This window comes from Nyctereutes procyonoides, unplaced genomic scaffold (genome assembly GCF_905146905.1).
Source record: "Nyctereutes procyonoides isolate TBG_1078 unplaced genomic scaffold, NYPRO_anot_genome, whole genome shotgun sequence".
In the NCBI taxonomy this organism is placed as follows: Eukaryota; Metazoa; Chordata; class Mammalia; order Carnivora; family Canidae; genus Nyctereutes; species Nyctereutes procyonoides.
The window spans coordinates 28,338,527-28,364,240 of record NW_026575122.1 but is presented as its reverse complement, the minus strand read 5'-3'; the positions used below and the strand labels follow the sequence as shown (position 1 = coordinate 28,364,240).

At 43.2% G+C, this 25,714-nt stretch overlaps 1 protein-coding gene across 1 annotated transcript; it reads right to left on the bottom strand.

Annotated features, from left to right (window-relative positions):
• Positions 1-397: 397 nt before the first annotated feature.
• Positions 398-25,714, bottom strand: HAL (histidine ammonia-lyase). The gene is made up of 20 exons (XM_055336250.1): positions 25,242-25,714; positions 24,553-24,613; positions 24,400-24,427; positions 24,028-24,102; positions 23,864-23,936; positions 23,700-23,766; positions 23,348-23,385; positions 22,607-22,732; positions 19,511-19,650; positions 17,790-17,837; positions 17,002-17,149; positions 16,170-16,265; positions 16,018-16,076; positions 14,969-15,049; positions 12,361-12,426; positions 12,118-12,283; positions 9,347-9,481; positions 5,439-5,547; positions 5,270-5,339; positions 398-2,656 (listed from the first exon to the last, which is right to left on the bottom strand). The coding sequence occupies exons 1-20, from the start codon at positions 25,597-25,599 to the stop codon at positions 2,516-2,518; spliced, it is 2,085 nt and encodes a 694-aa protein (XP_055192225.1). The 5' UTR covers positions 25,600-25,714; the 3' UTR covers positions 398-2,515.

The window sequence follows — 25,714 nt, the reverse complement described above, 5'->3', positions numbered from 1 at the left end:
TGGAGTCCCGGGATCGAGTCCCACATCGGCCTTCCTGCGTGGAGCCTGCTTCTCCCTCTGCCTGTGTCTCTGCCCACCCCCCTCTCTATCATGAATGGGTAAGTAAAATCTTTTAAAAAAAAATAAAGTAGTGGGGATCCCTGGGTGGCGTAGCGGTTTGGCGCCTGCCTTTGGCCCAGGGCGTGATCCTGGAGACCCAGGATCGAGTCCCACATCGGGCTCCCGGTGCATGGAGCCTGCTTCTCCCTCTGCCTGTGTCTCTGCGCCTCTCTCTCTCTGTGACTATCATAAATAAATAAAAATTAAAAAAAAATTAAAAAAAATAAAGTAGTAATGAAAAGAGTCCTGAATTTTTCAGGTTATATGTATATTTTTATTTTATGTACATGGTAGATTGTTACAGTAATGGACCGCAGATCACATGCCAATGCCACTATTACTTTCCCAGATTGACTTGTGCTTGAGAGGGTGACTAGCTTTGGTCAACAGGACATTAGCAAGTGTGGCACTGCAGAAGTATAAAAGCCCTGATGCTTTGGGGCCTATCCTCTGGCTGCCCTGAGACAGCAGGAGAAGAAGCCCAGGTGAGCCTGCTGGGAGGAAATCCTGATGCCCCTAACCCTTGCTGCTACTCCACGGGAAAGAGAAAGAAAACTGAACCAACCACACTCTCTAAAGACACTTGGCGACGTGCTAACATTCATTGACTAAAGCTTTCAATTAACTTGATTAATTCCCTAAAGAGGTGCAATTAAACTGTTAGAAAAATCTAAGAATATAGTGACAACATAAGACAACCAAGATGTAGTTTATTCTTTCTTTTTTTTTAATTATTTATTTATGATAGTCACACAGAGAGAGAAAGAGAGGCAGAGACACAGGCAGAGGGAGAAGCAGGCTCCATGCACCAGGAACCCGACATGGGATTCGATCCTGGGTCTCCAGGATCGTGCCCTAGGCCAAAGGCAGGCGCCAAACCGCTGCGCCACCCAGGGATCCCTAGTTTATTCTTTCTATGTTTGCCTTGAGATTCTCTTGGAGGCGTGTGATAAACCATTTCTAACAGAGCTGTCCAGAGAACTCACTAATCTAGTGCCCTGGGAGACCGGAGAGGCCTATGGGAATCCGGCACTCCCCAGCCTGGAGTGGAGAGCAGCCATCAGACCTCTGGTTTTACTGGCTCAGCTGGGGTTCCTAAGAACATTAGCCAACATCTGTGAATGTTTACATTCTAGCAAAGAACAGCACCAAGACCAGCCTTTTGGTAAACAGGCTCCTCAGCACATTTTCGATCGCTGAATTGCTGTCGGCAGCAGTTTTCATTTCTGTCTCCACCTTTTCCTGTGGATGAAGTGCCATCTAAAGAGTGAAAACCCTATTGTGAAATATGCTGTTGGACCCATTTTAGGCTGGAGCTGGGCAGGCAAGCTGGCAAGTGCGTCTGGTCTTTCTTTGGCCTACTGTAGTTTTAGAGTCATGGTTTCAGATTCCTGCGCTGGAGTGCCTTGCATGCATTCACAAAAGGGGGTGCAAAGTCACAGATCTTAGCCTTGGGAAACCAAGAGGTCATCTGACCCATCTTTCATCCAGATGATTATACTTAAGCCTTCCAAGAAGGTCCTTTGTCATTTTTTGAGGAAAAAAACAGATTGGGTAACATGTCCCAGGGCCTCATCGACCTTTGTCAATAGTTCATCCTTTTAATGATTACTGTTACAGAGAAGGGGTTGGTTAACTCTGAACATAAGATTTCTTATTTTGGGGACAGGGGGCTTCTTAACGCAGGGTTATCACAGGGATGTGAATAGACTACTAACGCATAGTAAGACAGTAGTAATAGTAACCCTCAACTCTAGCTTAAGCATCTGAGATTTTTTTTTTAGATATTTATTTCATAAATATCAATAAGGGCCACTCCAACAGCAATCTCTATATTCATTGCTTACCTCCTTTACACAAAACCTCTTGTTGACCTATTGACTGTGGTATGATGCAATAAATAGAAGAAAGAGAAGCTTCAGGACAAATTATGACTTTAAAAGAAGTTATTTATCAAGGCCTATGAAGGAACATTTATCACATCACATCATGGTATAATTCAATCAGCCAAAGTCATCTGGTGGGGAGCTTAGCTTGTCAAACCAAAAGAAAAGAGAAAAAAAAAAGAGATTCATAAAAGTCTAATGTTTTTGGAAAAGAATACTACCAATTTATTTCAAAATCTGAGTTCAAATAATGTGAAGTGGCCTGTGGCCTGTTGATATTGTTAAGGAAGAAAGGAAACTCTGATAATCTGAAAACAGCTTCTGTGTCTCAAACCAAGTCACCAAGAGCACAGTGCTGGAGTGAAGTGACTAGAATGCTGTCACCAGCCTAACCAAAGGAGGTTTTTAGAAGAACTGAATAATACAATGAATTGATCTGCCCAGGAAAGTCCTCAGGTCCCTTCTTCAGCATAATGTGCTTTACTATTAAACCAAGTACCCTCTGATTTGCTAATCCATGACAAAGCCCTCTAAAGATCCCCAGACTCTGGGATTTTGGTGGATTTCTTATGTAGAAATTCCAGTGAAAAGGCTGTTGGAGAAACAGGTCTGGATTCTGGAATATGTTCCATTCTGTATTTTTCGATATATGGTGCAGCTACCTCCCAAACCTGAGAAGGATAAAATAGAGTCAAAATGTTGACGCCACTGTCCTCACATGCCATTAAACATCAGCTTCATCTGATCAAAACGTCTATCGCTGACTAGGCATGTAGCAGCTGTTTACTTGCTTTTATTATAAGCCATTTGACACATGATCTGTATCAATTAGCTTCTGGCTGCATTAACAGCTTTTAAAATGCAAAGTCCAGAAGGTTTCTAAAGTCACCTTTATGGTGTTCAGCTGCTGAAAGCAGTTCTTCTGAAGTAAAATAAACAAACAAAACTGACAATTCTGTGTGGACAGAGTTAAGGAAAGCAGCCCCAAGGTATGACCATGTGTTTTCTAAGACAAGCTTTGAATAGGGCAGTGGATTTTCTCATTTGCTGGCTCTACATGCCACATGTGCTCTATTCCTTCCACTCTGGCTACGCAAAGTCTGACCTGTGGGCCGGCAGCATCGGCATCCCCTGGAATCAGACCCCCAGGAGGTTCATGGGCACGTTACAGTGTGAGGAGCGATGCTTCATACCCTTGTCTCCTATGTACCTCCATCCACCAACCTGCTCCCTTTCAAGCATCACGTCTTCTCAAGTTAAGGTCCTGTTTTTGATTTACAGTTGCTTTTTAGCAGCTTGCTGCTAACAATCAAGGAGCATTTCCTATTCTTTTGTATTACCTTAGAAAATGTATTCTTTCAAAGGCTAGCTTCCTCGGAAAGCTACCTGCACCCCCATATTCATGCAGCATTAGTTATGAAGAACATGGAAGCGACCTAAGCACCCACCGACAGATGTATAACAGCAGACCTCTGGCCTTTGGGAATGCAGGACCAGAGATTCCCCAGGCCACAAAGTCCAGCAAGTCTGTTTGAAGCCGCCTTGGCTTTCTGACAAGCCCAGCGATTTTCAGCAAAGTGTTTTTCGTTTTTAAGATCATGAACAAATGACTTTCCTTTGCACATCTGTAGATCTTGCCCTCTTTTGCAGAAAAAACCAGAACGTTCTTATGCCATCTCTGGGTACCAAGAAGCCAGACCTCCATCCCCCACCCTGTGGGCACCCACCAAAATACTAGAACTTCTTGCACAACCTCCAAGCACCAGGATAACTCTGTAGGTGACATCAAGTCTTCATGTAATCAAGAAATGTCACTGACCACTGTCTTCCTTTAACTGATTAAACCCCTTTAAATATTGCTGGGCCAGGCAGAAACCTGGAAGTGGGCTTTTGTTGTTGTTGTTATTTTAAAGATTTTATTTATTTCTCTATGAGAGACAGAGAGAGAGGCAGAGACACAGGCAGAGGGAGACGCAGGCTCCATGCAGGGAGCCCGATGTGGAACTCAATCCCAGGACCCCAGGATCACACCCTGGGCCAAAGGCAGATGCTCAACCTCTGAGCCACCCGGTGTCCCCTTTTTTTTTGGAAGTGGGCTTTTGGATAAGACTCTGCCTTTACCCCAGGTGGCTGGCCACCTGAATAATGCTCATATTATTTTCCAATCAAAGCTCATCTCTTGAATATTGGCCTTTCAAGGGATGGGCAGCTGATTTTGAGTGATATGGGCAGAGGGGGTCAAAAGGTACAAACCTCTAGTTATAAAATAACTAAGTCCTATGGATAGACTATGCAACATGGTGACTATAGTTAATAATACTGTATTGTATATTTGAAAGTTACTAAGAGCAGATCTTAAAAGTTCTCACCATAAGAAGAAAGAAATTATAACTATGTATGGTGACAGATGTTAACTAGTTATTGTGGTGATAATTTTGCAAAATATACAAATATCAAATCATTATTTTATACTCCTATAACAAATATAATGTTATATGCCAGGTACATTTCTATTAATAAAAAGGCTAGCCTCTTATACACCTCTCGATGAGAACCAAAGTTGGCAGCAAGCAAGGGGCTTCCCCTCAAAGGGTGTATGTAGGGCATACTTAGGGATGACAGATGTGAAGATCAAAGGGAAAAATAATTCCCCAAGAGCAGAGCAATGGTTCTAGGGGAAATCAAGAAGTCCTAGAGAATGTGATACCAACAAATTATGACAAAAGTCTCAAAAAATATATTTAAAAAATGAGTCAGCCTAGGAGGCATCTGTTCCTGTCAGATAAATCTACAGTCAATGAAGCCAGAGGAAATAAGTGGTATCTCACCTAGAGAGATGGGACAGGACACACCCCAGCACCAGACAGACCAACAGACTTTGGAGTAAAAACCTGGGACTTTGTTAGTCATTGGACCAGTTGGAGGTGGTGGGGACAGCATCACGGAAAGAGAATGTACTTTTGAACAAAAGAGAATCTTCTTGGTGGAGGGGATGCGTGAACCTTTCATCTCATTTTCTCCCCGTGAATACCCATCCCAAACTCCATTTAAAATCATTTCAGTTTCTAATTGCTAGATAGTCAGTGATTGGGTGTAATATGGGACACTTAAGAGTTCATCAAATAGCTTTTTAGTTGCTGTGGAAGTTGCTTAAGTTCCTTTTCTGTTCATGTCCAAGGAATAGACAGGAGACAAGAGAATAAGAATATTTCTTCAGTCCCCACTCCCACTCTGCTTTCCCATAATGACCCCAAACTAGGAAGTAAGCTAAGTGGCCAACTTGCCTTCTGTTCTATGAGCAGCCTGTGTGCTGCCTCAATGTCTGGAGCCATGAAGCGATCTTTTATCCAGGGCCTACAGAGAAAGCACATCAAACCATCAGCCAAACATTAACTGCTGCCAGGGTTCACAGTTCTGCAATGATGTCACATCCAGGGACCTATTTGACTTTACCTTACAACAGAGCGCACGAGGTCATAGACCTTCTCTAGAGGAGTGGTTGTTCTCAGGGGGCGTAGAAACTCTATTCCTTGGCAGGCTGCAAGAAGCTCAATGGCCAGCACTGGAACAAGAAAGGTGGAGGGTATAGCTGTTTAAAACGGCCGGCCTTTGTGCTTGGGGGATATAACTCACATGAAAGTTGAAAGCCATCTCTAGCCAATGAAGAGATGGTCGGTTCTCTGTCTACTGGTAGAATGAAGCCAACTTGGTATTTGGTTACCATCTTAAATTTGCTTTTCTACTCCCTTGGCTGTATCTTTAAAAATGTTAGGAAGGGGAGTGCTATCCAGGTAAATATATTAGTCCTCTCCTTACTTTATCTGAGCAAGATGGATGACATGTGTGTCCTATTTCTACCTTTGTGTAAATGTCAATTGGTTTTTAGTCTTGCTGTTCCTTTGGCCTGAAATTCCTGGCACATACACCTTCATAGGTTTGAAGGAGCCAGTGAATGAGCAAATGAATCTTTTGTTGCGGTAGATCTTGTTCGTTTCAAGCCTTCAAACTCAAAGTTCTCCCAAGCCCACTGAAATTGTAGAAATTGGTATCTTGCCAACTTTAGGTTTCTTGATAAAATACAGGTTTTTTTTCCTAGTTAAGAACTCTTATTAAGTGTATGATACCTTGGGATCAACTTTGAATACCGGAACCTAAATTTCTCTACCTTTGGATTCCATTATTTGCCAAGAAAATACTTTAGAAGCTTCAAGTTGATCAAACCATTTAGGGGTCAACTGAAATAGAGTATTAAAAACATTTGACTTCTTAAAATTTATGAAGCACACTACAAACTCTGGTGAGTAGACAGGTCACAGTGGGAGCAGATGAAGTAGTAGAATCCATTTTGGACCTGGAAGAAACTTCACATCTTCTAGTCCAATCCCCTCACTTATATATAAGGAATTGGAAACTTCAAGAAGTTTAGCTGGGGTGGACAGGGAAGACATCTGATATAAAATCTGCACAGCTACCAAGATGGAGGGAGGAAGTGAACCATGTGAAGTCCTGGGAGAGTAGTTGTTGCAGGTGGAGGGGCCAGTGAGGACACAGATACTGAGGTAGGGATGTATCCTTGGCAGGTACATGAATAACACTGTAGTTCCAGGGTAAAGAACGGAATGGAGAGAGAGGTGTCAGTGAGAACCAGAGGCTAGATCACGTGTGATTGCTGTAGGCTACAGGAAGCGGGCTGGATTTTGTTTTGAGCACTAGGAAGTAACTGGCAAATTTTCAGCAGGAACATGGTGTAGTCAAAATGACATTTTAAGGACCATGCACTGGTTGTTGTATGTGGTGCCCGTAGAAGAACAGTAATGAAAACAAAGGAGACCAATCAAAAGGTGGTGACAGAGCCATGATCTTGTGTCTTTTGATGGTAAGGTTGATTTGCTGATGAACTAGATAGAAGATCTGAGAACTGACAAGGGTGACTCTTTAGGCTTTTGGCCAGAGCAATATGTTCAATGCGGACATTAGGATCACACCATGGTAGGCAGGTAATAACAATTGTTGGTGAGGATGCGGACAAATCAGCTCTCAAACACTGCTGGTAAGAAAGTGACATGGCACAGCCACTTTGGAAAATAGTGTGGCAGTTCCTCAACAAGATGATCATAAGCTACCATATGACCCAGCAATTCCACTCTCGAGAAATGAAAACATATGTCTGCACAAAAACTTGTACACAAATGTCCACAGCAGCAGTATTTATATTAGCCAAAAAGTGGACAAAACCCAAATATCCCTCACCTGAAAAATGGGTAAACAAAATGTGGTATATCCATACAATGGAATATTATCCAGCCAGGGAAAGAAATGAAGTGCTGACACATGCTACAGTGTGGAAGAAACTTGAACACATTGTGCTGACTGAGCCATTACAAAAGCCCATGTGTTGTATGCCATGTATGTGAAGGGTCCAGAACAGGCAAATCCAGAGAGAGAGAAAGTATATCAATGGGTGCCTAAGCCTGGGGGCCAGGTGAGAATGCGAGAGTGATAGGTAAAGGATACAAGGGTTCTTTTTGGGATGAAAGTGTTCTAAAATTGATTTGTGGTAGTGATTGCACAACTCTGTGAATATACTAATAACAACTGAAGTGTACAATGCAAATGGATGGTTGTAGGGTATGTAAATTATATCTCAATAAGAAGAGCACTTAACTCTCCCACATTTGTCTTAAAATACTGTAGTCCTTGCTTATCTGCTGTTTTGCTTTCTGCTGTTTCAGTGGCCCAAAGTCAACCACATTCTGGAAGCAGGTAATCCTTCTGATGATTTGTCAGATTCCTCCTCCTGTCGAATCATCAGGAGGTCAACAGTAGCCTAATGCTACTTCACAATACCTGCGCTATTCCCCTCACTTCATCTCGCCCTGTAGGCATTTTGTCATCACACATCGTCACAAGAGGGTGAGTAAAGCACAATAAGGTATTTTGAGAGAGTTCACATTCACTTAAATTTTATTTCAATATATTGTTATAATTGTTCTATTTGATTAGTTATTCTTGCTAATCTCTTACTGTGCCTGATTTATAAATTAAACTATTATAGGTATGTACGTATAGGAAAAAACATGGTATACATAGGGCTCGGTACTACCCATGGTGTTAGTCATCCACCAGGGGTCTTGGAATATTCCCCCTCCTCCATGGATAAGGGGGGAATTATTGTAGTGATACTCTTTTGTAATCCCACAGCTTCCAATACAGTTGGGAAAATTTAGGAGCTTAGATAACAATGCCTAAAGGAAGGCAATTCCTCTTAAAAAAAATAACAAAACAAGCAGTAATTAAGGAGGCAGGGAGAGGTTGGTCTAACACGGCTCCACCCTAGAAACTATCTACCAAAAGGTATGGATTTGAATCTTGTTAAGCCTCCTGCAGCATACAGGAAACACAGGGAACAAAGATAACATGCAGATTAAAAGTTAAAAGTAACACCACAAGGAGGCTAACAGATAAATCCAGAATGTCAGTCTCTAATAGAAGACTGACATGTTTTTTTAACTAGTCAATGGCATGAAGAAAAAAAAGGAGAGGGGGCTGTTCTGGAGGAAAAGAAGCTTAAAATCTTGACCACCAAATTTAAAATGTGGGCCTTGAATCCAGATTTGAACAAGGCCACTATGAAGGCACTGAAGTAATTGGGAAATTCTGAATATGTACTCAACGGTGATACTGAGACTTGATTTTTTGTTGGATATGATAATGGAATCATGGTGGATAAAAAAGCATTCATATTTAAAGGATAAAATATGCAGGAAGAAAATAATGTGATGGGATTTGCTTGAAAATACTTTGAGGGCAGCCCAGGTGGCTCAGCGGTTTAGCACCACTTTCAGCCCAGGGCGTGATCCTGGAGACCTAGGATGGAGTCCCATGTCAGGCTCCCTGCATGGAGCCTGCTTCTCTCTCTCTGCCTCTCTCTGTGTCTCTCATGAATAAATAAATAAAATCTTAAAAAAAAATACTTTGAGAAAAGGAAAAAAATGAAGCAAATGTGCTATTGAGTCAGAGTTAGGTATAAAGGGGGGTTGTGGTACTAATCTCTCCACCTATGAATATGTTTTCAATTGTTTAAAAAATTAAGCCAACCATGACACTTATTTGACAGCAGGTATGGTTCTTAAATTTCAGTGAGCCTCAGAGTCACCTGGAAGACTTGTTAAACCCATATTGTTCTGTTCTCTTCCCTTGAGTTTCTGATTTAGTTAGCAGGTCGGGGGCCGGGCCTAAGAATCTGCCCTCCTAACAAGTTCCCAGGTGATGCTGATGCTGTTGGTAGGGATCCTACATTGAGGATCACACATGTTGTAGTTTATCAGTGAGGCCTGCCATCCCAGACTGGCCGGGTTTACCTTGTTCCACATGCTCGATGACCCGAAGGGCCTTCCTTGCTGCCCATCCTCCCATGGAGACATGGTCCTCTGTGGCAGCGCTGGTGGAGAGAGAGTCCACAGACGAGGGATGGCACAGAGCCTTGTTCTCAGAAACTGCAAGAGGCCAATGCAAGTTGAATATGCTAGTATGCTCATTTTCATATTAGAAATAGGAAAAATTGCCATGTTGGCTGCTCAATGTGCTCAACATTGTGGAGTATCCCCTCTAGAAGCTCTTGGTTGTTATCGAAGCACTGGATAGTCTAAAATTATTTTGGGAAGAGGAAGCAGGTTGGGTTTGTATCAAAATGAAAAGGAAGGACTAGTGAGTGTGCTAAGACCAGATAGAAACCTTATTACAAACCCTATTACAAAGCCCAGTGGAAAACACTGGAAGCATTTAGCATGCCAGGGAGGCTAGATAAAAAAGGCATGCTGGGCTTTTCCAAGTACTCAAGAACAACTGGACTGGTTGTATCAGCAGAGGAGGCATTAGAATTCAGGGTGGTATCTAAGGATGGATACTGGACCCACAGATCTTGAGCAAGGAGATTTTATGACTCAGACTGTCCAATGATGACACAAGTGGTTGTACTGGGTTTGAGCAAAGACTCCATGACTGCCAGACATATCTTGGGGAGGAGGGGGAAATTCTAGAGATGGCCTAGATTGGTGTCTCCAACTTTATTGCATCTGTGAGTCACTCCCACCTTGTCAAAATGCAAATGTCGAGTTTCAAGTGGGGCCTGAGATTCTGCTGTTCTAACAAACTATCAACTGACGGCCAGATTCTTGGCTTGAGGACAACACATTAAGTAAGGAGGACCTAGATTACAGGGCTCCTCCTTCTGCCCCAGAAACCAGGGGAGAGTTTTCTCCCCTACATTTTTGCCCCTGAAGGTGGCTGGGTGATACTTTAGTTGCCCTCTGTACTATAAAGGATCCCGAGATAATCTAGTGATGTAGACCAGGCGGTCAGCTCATCCTGGTCTGCCCAGGCCTTTCCAGGTTTCAAGTGCTGCAAGTCCCAGGTCCCAGGACCCTAAGCCTGCTTATATGGATAAGTGGTCTGTGGTGAGGCTCGTTGTGAAAGAGAAGTTACTTGGCCCTGGGAAAGAAAACTATTCATTTCCTTCTAATGAAACCAAGGTGCACAACTTCAATAGGCAGTTTAGGGAAGGAAAACACATTCAAACGAGGCTTTCCAAAGTCCCTGCTGTTTTCTAGATCTAGATCTGTTAATGTGAGAAGTCACTGCCCTTGAAAGGAGTATTTTAATAAGGAGGTAAGTGAGCAATTAGAATATACTGGATAGAGGACACAATGAATTCCTTTTGGTTGTATTGAGTTTCCATGTGAGGCTTTGGTGAGGAAGGGGTTAGGAGTAATACTAATAGCAACTAATATTTACTTTGTGCTTACACAACATGGCCAGGCACAGTTCTAAGGCTTTATATGCATTAATTGGTCTAGTCCTCAAATCAGCCCCCTTAGGTAAATTTATTACCCCCCATTTTGCAGAGGAGTAAACTGGGAGTGATAGGAAACTTGCTCCATATCACACCTCTGATAAATGGCAGAGTTGGAATTTGGACCTAGAGTCTATGCTCTTAACCACATGCTCTCTTGCCTCTTGGGTAGGTTTGCCCGAAAAAATACAGAATGTTTAGTTAACTCTGAATTTCAGAGAAAAACAAATGATTTTTTGTACTTATGTCCTGAATAATTGAAATTTAAACGGGCACCCTGCATTTCTATTTGTTAAATTTGGCAATCATGTTTTAGAATTAAGTACTGATTAAAATGAGATCCACATTATTTGAAGTAAGAGCACAGATTTGAGAACAAAAATGCCTGGGTTTGAATTCAGTTCTACTTACTAGTTGTCCAGGGTAAGTCACCTAAGGTCTCAGATCTTCAGGTTTTCCTCTGTACAATGGAGGTAATAATAGTACACGCCTCTTGGCATTGTTGTGACCATTAAGTGAGCAAATATAAATGAAGCCCTTGGCATGTTCTTTGTACTGAACCCTGTTCTAATGTGTTACTTACAGTTTTGAGTCAGAAATCAGCTATACTGAAGCTCAGTTTTCCTGGAGGGCATCTTCTTAAGAGCATTTTTGCATATTATTTTTTTAAAAGAATTTATTTATTTGAGAGAAAGAGAGAGAGAGAAAACACAAGCTGAGGGGGAGCCAGCGAGAGAGAGGGAGAAGCAGACTCCCCACTGAGCAGGGAGCCCGATGTGGGGCTTGAACTCCAGGATCATGACCTGAGCCACCCAGCCACCCTGCGTTTTTGCATATTGTAATCACATCTTTATGTTTTCAGTGTTTGGTATATCTAATAGAATGTATCCAGAGTTTAATCATTCAGGTCAGTTCAAGTTTTGCCATTAATTATAGATATCTTTGTCTTTTTTCCTTCTGAAAGTCTTCAAATTGGGATTTGGGAAAAAGCTACAAAGGTGAAGTTCCTATGTGATGTCAAATTGCTTTCTACAGAGAAATTGTGGAAACCTCATTATTCACAAAGTCATTAGGGTATTATTGTGTTTTCGTATAGCTTTGTTTACGTTTTATTTAGTTTTTTTTTTTCTAAAAAATGTTAAAGAGACTTCCTTCTGCATTTCTACCAAGACAGGTGGGATGTGAAAGAGGTGGGGACAAAGATGGAATTCAAGGACAAAATTTGACACTTTCAGATGAAATGGACAGACTTGGGTTCTGGGCAAGGGGCAGTATTCTTACCGAGTGCTGCGGCTGTGCAATGTGCAATCATGAACCCAGAGTTCAGGCCACCTTCAGCCACCAGGAAGGCAGGCAGCTCACTGAGGGAGGGATTACAGAGCCTTTCTATTCTTCTTTCACTAATCGCAGCAAGTTCATGGATTCCAATGGCCAAATAGTCTAGAGCCTAGAAAGAGCATCTCAGTTCAGTTGGTTTAAATTGGATTATGCTTTCAGGGTCAGGAGCAATTCTAAAAAGCTTACTTTGGCTGGGTATTCACCATGGAAGTTTCCTCCAGAAATAGTCTCTCCTCTGCTAGCAAAAACCATCTTGCAAAACAGGTTAAGGCTAATTTTTAACACTGGTAGCTCTTGTACAAATATGGGTGGAGGGAAGGAGAGTCCCTCTACAAGCAGTTGTTGACATGAATGGATGCAAAAGCAAAAACAACAAAACAAATACCCAAAACCTTAAAGATGAATGATGTACACCTAACTGGAGGCCAAAGAAACATGGAGCAGGAAACTTTTCTTTCTGAAATTAGAGATTCTCAAACACCATAACTATAGTTATTTGATGATTAGCACTTTCCCTCAAAAAGTATATATCTAAAATTAAGAACAGAGATCAGGACACTAGTTCTATTTCTTCAGTGGACTATGTGAGCTTGCACTCCGTAGAAGAATTTGCTGAATGGAAGACTTTGCTGAGGAGCAACCACCAAATTGTCAGGAACAATCAATTCTTGAAAGACTTTCAAACTCTCTACTCAGTGATCCTGCAGCAACATTCATAGCAAATGGTGGCCAATAGGCTGTTGCAAACCCATCTAAGTAGGAGCAACTTAGACTCACCGCATATTAATGCCCTCAAAGATTATTCCATTCTATCACGCACTTCACTTAAACCAATAGGCACCCAGACAAGTGCAATAACAACCCTTCCAAAGAGCTGACTTACATCTACTGGACTAGAGAATATTTATTTCTATCAACTAGGAACTCACTCTGTGTGAGAAAGATTCTGACTTCCAAAGAGCTGGAGATGCATGTATTACATTAACTTAGTCAAGTTGGGAGTTACCTTTTCTGTGCATAAAACTGTGAGCCTGTTAGGCCCAGTGCTGGCTCTTCTCCACCAACCTACCCCCAGTCACAGGCCCTAGTCTTCTCTCCATTCTTTGAACCCTTATAGCAAGTAATCTCTGCACCTACTTAGGACTTAAGCATGTTTGATTGTTCTCCAGTTCCAAATTTGTTTGTTGGTTATCAGATTATAGCAATTAGAATTTAGCATCCAAAGCATTGAGCAACTGTGTTAATAGGTGCTCTGTATCTACAATTGAAAAATTAAGAATAATGTTCTTTCAACTAATACCAGTATTGCAAGAAAATTCCCAAATATTACCTTATGGAAATTCATAAATAATTAAGAATCTTTAATTGAGAAAGGAAAGTACTTTCGGCTGAAGTTTTTGCTGCAGCAAGTGGTGGGAGAAGAATTTAGTAAGGAAATATCCCTCTCTCATATCCAGTAATTTAGTGGTAATTCTTTGTTTTTATTCTTTAAAATACCCTCTCAGGTCTAAATTATGGAAGTGTAGAATGCACACCTCTCCTTTACAAGAACTGATAGACTTACATAGTCTTCATGAAAGCGCTACTCTGTTTTGGGGGGTAGAGTGGTGTTGAGGTAAGTGAGTTGAGAATCATTTAGTGTGGGTCTGACTTCACTGTAGAACAATCTGACATTGAGGACATAAAACACACATCCTGAAGTAAGCTTGTCAGAGAAACCACACTGGAAACATCCTGTGATAAATCTTACACAGGAAGATTTGCTGTGAAACCTGTCTGCTTACCTAAGCTGTGAAAGGCTTTCAAGGTTGTTAACTCAGCACTTTCTCCAGTGTTAAGAACTGAGGCAGGGGTATCTGGGTGGCTCAGTGGTTGAGCGTCTGCCTTCAGCTCAGGTCGTGATCCTGAGGTCCTGGGATCAAGTCCTGCGTCAGGCTCCCCACAGGAAGCCCGCTTCGCTCTCTGCCTATGTCTCTGCCTCTGTGTGTGTCTCATGAATAAATACATTTTAAAAAAAGAACTGAGGCAGACATGGGACAGGAAAAATATATTCCTAAGGGCCTAGGTGGTCTTCAAAGGCAATATCAAGTATCTCTGTGAAGACTTTGCCAGTGTGACCCTGGACTGACCACATCAACATCTAGGAACTATACCATCAAAGAACACTCCAAAGCAAAAATAATTTGGCTCTACAATACCTACACCATGAAGAAAAGAAGGGTTCCATCTTTGAGAAATGGAAGGATTCTTACTATTCTTCATAAAATTTGGAAACCCTGATTGGAGTAAAGTCCGCACCAAAAATAAAAACCTGAGATGAGGAAAGCCATAACTCTTGGGGCAATACTTTGGTAAATGTCAACAAGTTGCCTTCCGTTTAAGGTATCCCCGGAGTCAGGAAGGCTTGCATAAATGCCAAGCTACCCAGGGTCCCCACAATCACATTTGTGACATAGGTCTTCATCCTCTATCAGCAATCTCAGCCCCAGCTCTTGGGGCAACTGTTTTCATGAACTGTCTCAGCCAATGCTGGGAAGACACCCTTTAGCCTTTAATGGGTCCATATGGAAAGCACCGCGTGTTAGACTCTGAAGTGAAGTCGGGTTCACAGATCTGCCTCTGTCACTTACCAGCTCAGATCTAGAGAGAGTCACTTAACCTCTGAACCTCAGGTATTTAGTCTATGAAACAGAGTGACAGAATGAAGATGCTATACAAAACAATCACTTTAGCAGATCTAAAGATTACCAGCTGGAATTCTATAATTCTGGCTTAGGAAGCAGTCAAAAGATACAGGATTATCTGTTGCACTATTAAGTTCTGTGGTAATGATGTTCTTCACAAATGCTATCGTGTCATTCACCACACCGTGGACCTAAAATATAAGATCAAATGAGTGAATACATTGAAAACACTAATAATGGTGTCTGTCATGTAGATTCTGATATTCATATTAGAATAGCAAGGATGTTTTAAACTGGGATTTATTTGTGCTGTACGGCTAATTTAGCAATATTTTGCCATAGACATTTTCAATCAACTGGCTAGAATGGAACTTGCTGAGTAAAAGGAAATGAGGGTATTTATTCCAGGGAGGACTCTCGATTACACTCTAGACTAGCAACGGGCACAAGATGAAATATTGTTTCATTCTTGAGAAGTATATTAATCTCTCATCTGATTAATTGCCATATACAAATGAGCTGTAACATTTCTCTTGTGCTTCTTTTTTTTTTTTTTAATTGGAGTTCAATTTGCCAACATACAGCATAACACCTAGTGCTCATCCCATCAAGTGGAGCTGTAACATTTGTAATGCTGAATGCCTCATGCCAACTCAGGTCCTTTGCATTTTTTTTTAATCTAAAGTTAAGCCTCACAGATTTACTTGTGATGGTTTGTATCTGCTTATTAAATGCAGATAAGGTACAACCACGATATGCACTTGAATTATGATTCGCTTTTCCTGCAAACCTCGATGGCATGCTGGTTTTTGTTGTACCTAAAAGAGAGAACCAGTTAAGTCCCATTAACTGGTTAGGATGATGTTATTCCTAAGCATTTTTAAAAGTGAGGGCACTAAACCAACCTAGCAAGTTGTCTCTTGTGCTTCTGTACGAGAGAATCGAGCAAAGCAAATCCAAAGGAAACAAAGAGCTTATCACGTAGAATAGAAAGTCTGCAATAACTGGACAAATAGAAGTAGGATATGCATCATTTTTAAAAGAGGCAATAAGGAAATTTGGATTATATTGACCATTACATTACTTATTCACACGTTCCTCTTTTTCTGTTCCCCCCTCCCCGAGTTGGAAAAAAGCAAAGATTTTTTTGTTTGTTTACCTGTGGACAGCAGCGCAAGGTATATGCATCCTGAACACGATCACAGAACCTGTGACTTTCTGTGGAAGGTTATGGCAAGGGACAGGTTATCAATTTTTTTTCCCCACAAAACACAAAACTGAATCAGCCCACTTGCAGAAACATGCCCAGACCTGCTATTTCAGATGGGTGGTGGTCTGAGTCCAAGAGGGATCGAAACCGAAAAGCAACTTCAATTTGCCCACGATGAGGGCGAACAGCGTGGATGTCTAGGTTTGACAGAAGGAAAAAAAAGTCGGAGCAATTCTTACATTAGTACAGACTACCATCGATGGTTCAGAACCAGAGGTTCTTACCACCACTCCCAATTAGAAACTTCACCCCAAAAGCAAGATTTCCCTTACCAACTGTATATCTTCCACTTTAAATAGCCAAGTGCAAACTATATGTTGGGCCCACTGGGAATTCAACTTGAGAACCTGGGTCTACCCTAAAAAGATTTAGGCTTAAATGGAAGGGAGCTCTGTAGTGGCCAATTTTTGATCATTTTATGACAATTTTTCTGTCCTTAGACAGTTTTTCTGTCCTACTACATATAATGGTAGACAGTCTTTCAAATTCACTACTTTACAGGTAAGCTGCAACTTCTATCGCTGTCCTCTCCTAATTTTCTAAGGGAGACCAACTTTAGTCCTGCTCTACTTCTAAAACCCTGTGAACAGGTTCCTAAGACAGCACCCAGTCTGATGAGAGTCAGACCTGGGTGATCCGGAATCCTGGGCAAACTCTAGAGTCAGCATCTGTCTGTAAAATGTGGTATTGCAAGGATCAAGTGTGACACAACTCGGAGGAAGATGTGGCAATACTGGACCTGCTGTAGGCACTTGGGTTTTTTCTTCTTCCCCTACCGTCCACTCCCACCATTCTCATGTCTAAAGACCTAGACCCACCCGCCCAAACTGCTCCAGTTGATGAATAGCAACCCAGTGGAAGAACTGTGCTGACCAGTGTCGCAGGCCTTGGTAGTACCCTTGAGCACCTCCAGAGTCAGGGCGGCCACGATGTCTGCCTGGCGTGCAATAGCACTGGCTCTCTCCACGGCTTCACAGCCCAGGGACGTGATCATCTGTGTCCCGTTGATGAGCGCTAGGCCCTTTGAAAAGGAAGAGGGAAGTCCTTTGCTAGATTTATTGTAACCCATGTTCAAGTTCATTTCATATCTTTTGTTTCCATAAGAGGAGAGTTGACCAGTCGGCTGAGTGGTGTTTATTTATGTTTCCTAAAGTGCAGGGCAGTAATGCTTATGTAAGCATGGGAGGATTAAGTTCCATCCTATGCAAAATTGCTGTATAAACCTGGCAAATGGAATACCTGTTAAGTATTCCCATTCTCAAGGCAGCCAGGAACCGCCAGTGCAGACTGCACATGAAATCTTTATAGCTCCTAATTATGCTGCTTTTCTTTAACTGCTCATCAGTGTTGACGAGATATCATAAAAATTCTGGTCCAAGACTCTTGGTTGAGAGCACTCTGAGGAATCTTGACTTCTAGCATCTGTGAGGGATCCTTAGAGATCCTGATTTGAAGTTTAAGTTCTTAGGTCAGAGAACCCCTAAGCATCTATGGCATAAAGAATCTTCTAAATGCTTGCGGAGGAGTGCTTTCTTCAGTGACAAACTTTTTAACAAACATGAAAGCCACATTTAAGAAACCCAAGAGACTGATCTTAAGACTGAAAATAATATACAAATAAATCCTTATTAAAATGAGTAAATTTTCCTTGATCTGTTTACCTCTTTTGGTTTCAAAACAACTGGTTTCAATCCATGAGCTTCCAGGACCTGCAGAATGGTTAAAAAGATAAAAAATGGATATCAATGAAATACTGATCTATTTCCAATTTCATAAGGAATCAGTAAAATATCCTTCAGCCTAAAGATCTGTTTTATAAAAACTTAGACCTACGTGAATTGATTCTGTTCATCGACTCTGGTCTATGCTCTAGTTCTGTTCTTTAGTCTAAACGTAGACTTACATTTCACATAATTTTTGTACTTAAATCAGGGGCTCTAGCATTTACAGAAGTAACCTTGGATGTTGGTTCCTAGGTCCTTTGTATTCAACGTCTACCTTAGTGACTCACTTTTTCTCCTGCTGCTTTCTGAGCACATATGGGCACTTCATACTGTACTGAGGCTGGGTTCCTGACTGTCCACAATTCTCTGCCTCCAGAGCTTGACCTAAAAAGTCCTCCACCCTCATCCTACTTAGCTAAACACTGGCAGAATAATCTTCCCCTGAAATAAAAGAACTGGAACAGTCATTACATTAAGGTCCCTTTAGGGAAGAAGGAAGACAGAGTCAGCACCATTCACCATGTCCATTTCACAAGCTTATTAGCTTACTCGTTACATACCACTCTGTCCTGGGTGTTGGACCAGGGCTGGCCTAGGAAAATTGAGACAGACTAGTTCAGGGGCAATTACAGATTTAAGAATATGGTAACTGTTCTAGGAAGTAGGGAGTGTGTGGGGTTTGCAGGCAAATGAGCAGATAAGATGCTGGAAGAGCACAAAGGAGGGGCCAGGGAGGAGAACCTGAAGGACAGTGAGGGAAGTTTCCCAGAGGACTTCTGAGCAGGAGGAGCAGGAGTGAGTGGGGAAGAGAAGAATGAGCCTGGGGTGGTCCCTCTGTCCCAGACACAGCACATTCCAGCTGTAAGGAAGTTCCAGCTCCTGTAACATAGAACCTAGGAGGAGGCATTTGACCAAGACTCTCACAAATCACTCTTAGCTTAGACTTTATTCTAAGGACAATAGCAAGCATTACAGGCTTCAGCCAGGCACACTCAAATTTGCTGTGGGAAGGTGGCTGAGCAAACACCCTGCACCAAGAAATAAAGATCAAGTTCTAGAGAAGAAAAGTGATCTGGAACCTATATCTGCCTAAGGATTATCTGTTCCCTTAACTTCTCCTCCTTGGTCCTCTGCTCCTTCACTGAGGGATCTCAGCAATTGATCTGAGCTAACACTTCAAATAATTCTTTGGGCTGCTCCGATGGAATCTGGAGATGGATGAACAAGCCCTTCTGATTAGCCACTGGGGTAGGAGCTGGGAGGCAGAAGGAACCTGCTTTCCAGAGGCCATACAGTCAGTGCTATGATCCACAGCTCTGTCCTGTGAGACCAGAGACTAAATAAACCCACAACAGTGTGAGGTCTCCTAGATAAGCCCTGGTATAGTTTTAGCTGAAGAATAAATTGCTGGGGTTAACACTGGCCACTGTACCTTTTCTCCAAGGTGACCACCGAGTTCCAGAAGCCTGAGGGTAATGTATGGAAGCTAAGAGCCTTACCTAGGTTGACTTGTAAGCTCCAGTTCATCTACAAAATAGGGACAATGGTGGCTCCATCCCCAGGCTGCCGTAAGGATTCAGTGCTATAAAGCATGCCAGTGCAGCTGGCGTCCAGCCTGGGGAAATTACTGCGGATGCAAGTTGTCATTAAAGTCTTACGTATTTAGCGTCAGCCCAGCCACTCTTTGGAGACCACATCTTCCCTTCTCCAATTAGCCCAAGAGCAAGATGAGAGAGTGGAGCAAGGTCTCCACTTGCACCAACGGTTCCTTTCTCTGGAACGTAGGGCAGGCAGGAGGCTGGGAGAGAAGGAGGCACCAATTACTTCTGGCTATCCTCATTCAGCCAGGGAGGCCAACCCCCCCCCCCCCCGTAGGAGCTAGGATCACTTTATGGCACAAATACCTGGGGAAAGACAATTCCTTAAGCCTAACTAATGCTTAAGGGACCTGGCTGAGCCGATATTAAAAAAAAAAAAAGGCAGAGGGGAATAAGAAGGGAAAAGCAGGAAGAAGCACCTTCCCCGTAGCAAAAAGTTGGTTCTTCTAAGCCACTTTAAGTTTAGACCGTAAAGACCTGTGCTCTGAAAACTATAAAACACGGATGAAACAAATTGAAGCCAACACAAACAAATGGTACACTTTGTGCTCGTGGAGTGGAAGAATTAATTTTATTAAAATGCCCATACTACTCAAAGCAATCTGCAGGTTCAGTGCAATTCTTATCAAAATATCAATGGCATTTCCCACAGAACTAAAACAAATAATCCTAAAATGAGTATGGAACCACAAAAACAAAACAAAAAACCCAAATAGCCAAAGCAACCTTGAGAAAGAAGAACCAAGCTGGAGATATCACAATCTCAGATTTCAAAATACACTACAAAGCTGTAGTAATCAAAACAGTATGGTGCTGGCATAGAAACAGATATATAGATCAATGGAACAGAACAGAGAGCCCAGAAATAATGGCCTATGCCTAAATGGTTGATAAATCTATGTCAGAGAACATAAGAATATACAATGGAGAAAACAGTCTTGTCAATAAAAGGTGCTGGGAAACCTAGACCACTTTCTCAGACCATACATAAAAATTACCTCAAAATGGACTAAGGACACAAATGTAAGACCCAAAACCATAAAGCTCCTAGAAGAAAACAGAAGCAGTAATCACTAATCTTGGCCTTAGCAACATTTTTGTAGACATGGCTCCTCAGGCAATGGAAGGAAAAGCAAAAATAAACTATTGGGATTATACCCAAATAAAATATTTTATACAACAAAGGAAGTCATCAACAAAAGGAAAAGACAACCTACTGAATGGGAGATGTTTGCAAATGATATGTGTGATAAGGGGTCAGAATCCAAAATATATAAAGAACTTAAAGAACTCAACACCAAATAATCCAATTAAAAAATGGGCAGAGGACCTGAATAGACATTTTTTCAAAGAAGACATACAGAAGGCCAACAGACATATAAAAAGATGCTCAGCATTACTAATCATCAGGGAAATGTAAATCAAAACCACAATTGGCTATTGCCTCACATCTGGCAAAATGGCTAAAATAAAACAACTCAAGAAACAACAAGTGTTGATGAGGAAGTCGAGAAAGGGGAATGTTGTGCACTGTTGGTGGGAATGCCAGTCGGTACAGCCACTGTGGGAAACAGTATGGAATCTCAAAAGATTAAAAATAGAAATACCATATGCTTCAGTAATTCCACTACTGGGTAGTTACGTGTAAAGAAGATGAAAACACTAATTTGAAAAAAAGATACATGTCACCCCTATATTTACTGTAGCATTATTTATAAAAGCCCAGATATGAAAGCAGCCCAAGGGTCCAATGATAGATGAATGGATAAGAGGTGGTATATATATATATATATATATATATATATATATATATATAAAATGAACTATTGCTCAGCTATAACAAGTAATGAGATCTTGCCATTTGTGACAACATGGATGGAACCAGTGGATACTATGCTAAATAAAATAAGTCAGACAGAGATAAATACCAGGTGATTTCATTTGTATGTGGAATCTAAAACAAAAAACAACAGAATTAGATTCATAAATATGGAGAATAAAATTATGGTTGACAGAGGTGGGGGCATAGGAAAAATGGATGAAGGGGAGTGGAAGACAAAGGCTTTCTAGTTATGGAATGAGTAAGTCATGAGGATGAAAGTTACAGCATAGGAAATATATTTTTTTTAAGTTTAGACTTTATCCTAAGGACAATGGAAAGCATTCAGATTTTAGCCAGGACATACTCAGATTTGCTGTGTGGAGGTGGTTGGGGAAACCCTGACAATAGAGAAATAATCCAGACCAGGATGCATGGAAGGAAGGTGATCTGAAACTCACATCCCCAAAGGATTATCTATTCCTTTAACTTTTTCCTCCTCCTTGGTCCTCTACCCCCTTTGCACTTACTATGCATGTTCTAATCAGACCAAGAAATTTTTAGAAATTGTAACAATGCATCTCAAAGATCAGGAACTAGCTGTTGTTCATTACAGCTTTGATCCTAGGAACAAGTTATAAATGATCTAAATATGAATTAAGAGACTTCCATATGGGCAAAGAGTGTGTGTAGCCATTAGAAGCTATTGAAGAAAAAAAAAGCTAGTGGAGAATGTTTGGAAACATATACATATTTACATTAAAAAAGTAATATAAAGAACCTTTGTACACTGCTGGTGGGAATGCAGGTTGGTGCAGCCACTCTGGAAAACATTATGGAAGGTCCTCAAAAAGTTGAAAATAGAGCTACCCTATGACCCAGCAATTGCATTACTGGGTATTTACCCCAAAGATACAAATGTAGTGGTCCACTACTGAACTACTGAAATGGTGTTTGGGATGGACATCAAGGAATTGTGTTTCTCAGACGATTGGCTGCAGCTTCTATAACCACATCTGGGCATCACTGAATTAAAGGTTCTCTCTAGCTTTGAGCTTAGGGATCGACTTAAGGAGTGTGTTCCAGACTTCTATAAAGATGCCAAATACTAAGCAAAGGGTGATGAAGAATGAGTTGAAGGTACATAGGAGTAAGCATCTCTGCCCCCACCCTTACCCCCTCAGCCATCCTCCTTCTCACCAAGCCCATTTCCATTCATCTCCATCATTTTACGGTCGTCTTGTCTCTGCTAGTTCCTCACTATGCCTTCAACCAAATCTACTTGTGGTACATGCCCAGCCTCAATGGAGGGTCAGCCTGGAGATCCATGGCATTACCATTAAATACTTCGATAACTCGCTTGAGGGTCTCCAGGGAAATGCCACTGTATCCTTTGGCCAAGACATTGATCCTTAAAGCCAAGAGCATCCGACATCTTTCAGGGATTAGTGGTTTCCCGACACCTGAGAAACAGAACTGATATTCTTCTCCTAGAAAAATCAAAACCTTTCCCACCTCCAACTCTCAAATCTTTCTCCACTTCAGTCCAGTCTCCTACCACCTTTCTCCTCTTGACTCAGATAGTTGGACCACTCTCCTTCCTGACTGTCCTGCTTCTGAAAGTCCCATCTTCTAGAGAAATGTGAAAGCCCAGTTTTGCCTTTTCATTTCTCTTTCCTCGAATGCTTCAGTGAGCCCCACCTAACCCGACACCCTTAGAATACCATCCAGACTAGATTCTTGACAGACCTTCCCACCTCACCTCATCTTGATCAACTCATTCCCCGAGTTCCAGCCTTAACTTCATTCCCTGACTACACCACTCTGTTGGCATGGCAGTACACGTGCTCCTGCCCCAACCCCATCCCTCCAACTTGGACCATTCCTTTTCTGATTCAGCTGAAAGGTGGTCTTGCATGGTGCCTTGTGCTTCCCTTCCTCCCCTGAAGCAGAATTGGCACTAGTTTTTAGAGTGCACCAGCTATTCACAGCTGTTACAGGATGCCTCACGCCGTGCTGCACTTTATTCATCAGATCAAACAAGAGCTATAAGTCACTTAATGTTTGAAATGACTTACCTGAAGAATGTGAACGTACTAAGTTGACCTGGAGCTCTCTGGAAGAGAAAGGGAAGACCTCTCTTAGATAACCTCACAGTGAACGTGTCCCCTCAGCTAGGGAAATGAAGGGAAGAACAGGTGACTCTTTGGAGAGACACACTAAAGGCAGTGGGATGCATGCAATGGAAGAAAGCAGCAAGCCTGTGTTTTCAATGCCAGCTTGTATGCAAGTGAACAGGAACCTCATCCTCCTCATCTGGAAATTGGGGCAAATGTTAATTACTTCTCTTGTTGAAAGTAATCTCAAAGATGGGGATACTTGGAGGCATGTGAATGTGTGTTTGCTGAGGAGGGTGGGGGTCAGACTTACTCTAGCTTATTGACAGGAATTACAGTTCTGGCAAATTTCCCAAAACCTGTAGTTATACCATAAACAACTAGAACAAAAATAAAAACAGACATTGTACCATTAGAGGCAGACCATTTTTAAAAAAATTCAATAGCAAGAATTGTATGACAAAGAGAAAAGGATACCAGTTTTTTCTTTCACGATGCTCTCTATGACTTCCCTGGATTTTTGCACCTTCTTTTCAGCAGTTGGGGTGAGCTAGGAAAACGTTGGTCAAAGCAGAGCACGTTGAAAACTTCATACGCAGTGAAAAAGGCCAGAGGATATCCTTCCCCGCCCTCCCCTGTACCTTTATTTTGTAGTGTCCTTTCCCCAGGTTGACCAGATCCTCTGTGGTCAGACTGTCCCCATCTAAGGCAATGTACTGCACAAAAGAAGGGGACCTCTGTGAGCTTGGGCAGCCGGGCTGCTTGGCCAAGACAGTGGGGGGAAGAGATTTTCCCCCTGCTCTGAAACATTCGTGTGCTGGTGGGAAAGGCCGCTTGCTCAAGAGGTCGCTGAGTAAAGAAAGCGAGAAGCCAGCAGAATGCCTCTTCCTACTCCACAGAGCGGGATAAAGCCCCTCCTGATGCCGTTTGCGCATAAATCTGGCTGGCCCTACCCCTCCTGAAACGAGGGGGATTTAATTTTCTTTACCAGAAGAGTGTGGCTTGCAGCTTACCTTTTCAGGCTCCCGGTACTTGCTGTACCTGACGCCTGGTAAAGGAAAACCCCGGGGAGTGTGAGACAGCCCCAGGCCGCCCGCTCCCCGCGCTCCCCGCGCTCCCCGCGGAGGAGCCCCCGGGGCAGCCCCCCAGCCCGCAGGAAAGGATACAGGTACACTCCTTCTGGTTGCGATGGGATGAAGTCGGGGGACATGGCATCGCCTTCTATGACTGAAACAAGCATACAAGAGAGGCTCCCTTAGGGATGGCGGGGAGAACCGCACTTGGCATTGCTGGTACCCCAGAAAGGGCTCTTCCACTCCCTCTCACGTGTGGAGAAATGGCTGCTTTGAAAGGACTTCAGGGGGGCCCTTAGCATCTTTGCTGAGGAGGAGAGCAAAAGGCACAGACGCAGGTGTCTGGGGTGGGCGGGGTTTTAAACAGAAGTTCAAGAGCTAACCCCCACCCCCACCCCCAGCCCCAGCTCCAGCCCCGGCTTTATTTTGTTTTAATCGGAACGCCTTAGGCCTCTGTGCCCCTGGCTTCCAGGTGCTTCTGAAGGGCAGAAGGGTCTTCAAAATGATTGTCTCCCTGCCAAGGGATCCAGACAGGCCGTCTTGGGTTCGAAGGTAACCTTTGCTGCCTACCAGAGGCGCGGCTCTAGGCAGGTCAGCCCATTCCTGGACTGTCGCCTTGTTGGAAAGGGGGGCGGGGGGGGGGCGGGGGGAGTCCTCCCCTCCCCCAGGCGCGTGCGGGCCTCTGGGCCCGGCAGGTGCAGGTGCGAGCCCGCAGCCAGCCGCACCTGCCGGGGGCCGAGCGAGGGCCGCGGAGCGTCCTGTCCCGGGGCGCGGCCACTCACCCACTTCCACGAACTCGTTGTCCTCCAGGGCCGCGTGGAGCGGGTCCTCGCTGTCCAGCAGGCCCAGGCCCTTGCACCGGCGCACGAGGAAGCGCACGTCGTCCGCCGAGGCGAAGCCGCCGTTGTCCGGCTTGTTCTTGATGTACCTCCGGATGGCCTCGCGGCCCAGCCAGCCCACGGTGAGCGCCGCGTCCCCGCAGGGCACCGCCAGCCACTCGCCGCGCACGTGCGCCGTGTACCTGGGCATCGCTGCTCCCGCGCGGGCGGCGCGGGCTTTATCTGGGAGTGACGCCGAGGTGGGGTCGCCGGGAGGAGCGGGAGGGACTTTCAGACACGCCCTTCCCCTGCCTTTACTCATCCGCACATTGGACAAATATTTATTGAGGGCCGCGCAGTGGCCCTTTGGGCTTCCGCAGCCGAGCTGGGGCAGGAGAGGGGGATGCGCGGGCAGGTGGGCGGCAGGTGAGCCGGGC

Coding starts and splice junctions, on each gene's coding strand:
- HAL (XM_055336250.1), bottom strand. CDS start 25,599: ATGAGTAAAGGCAGGGGAAGGGCGTGTCTGAAAGTCCCTCCCGCTCCT. Junction 24,103..24,399: donor AGTACCGGGAGCCTGAAAAG/GTAAGCTGCAAG, acceptor TCTTTTGTGCAG/TACATTGCCTTAGATGGGGA. Junction 16,266..17,001: donor TACCAAGGCCTGCGACACTG/GTCAGCACAGTT, acceptor TGTCAAACCTAG/ACATCCACGCTGTTCGCCCT.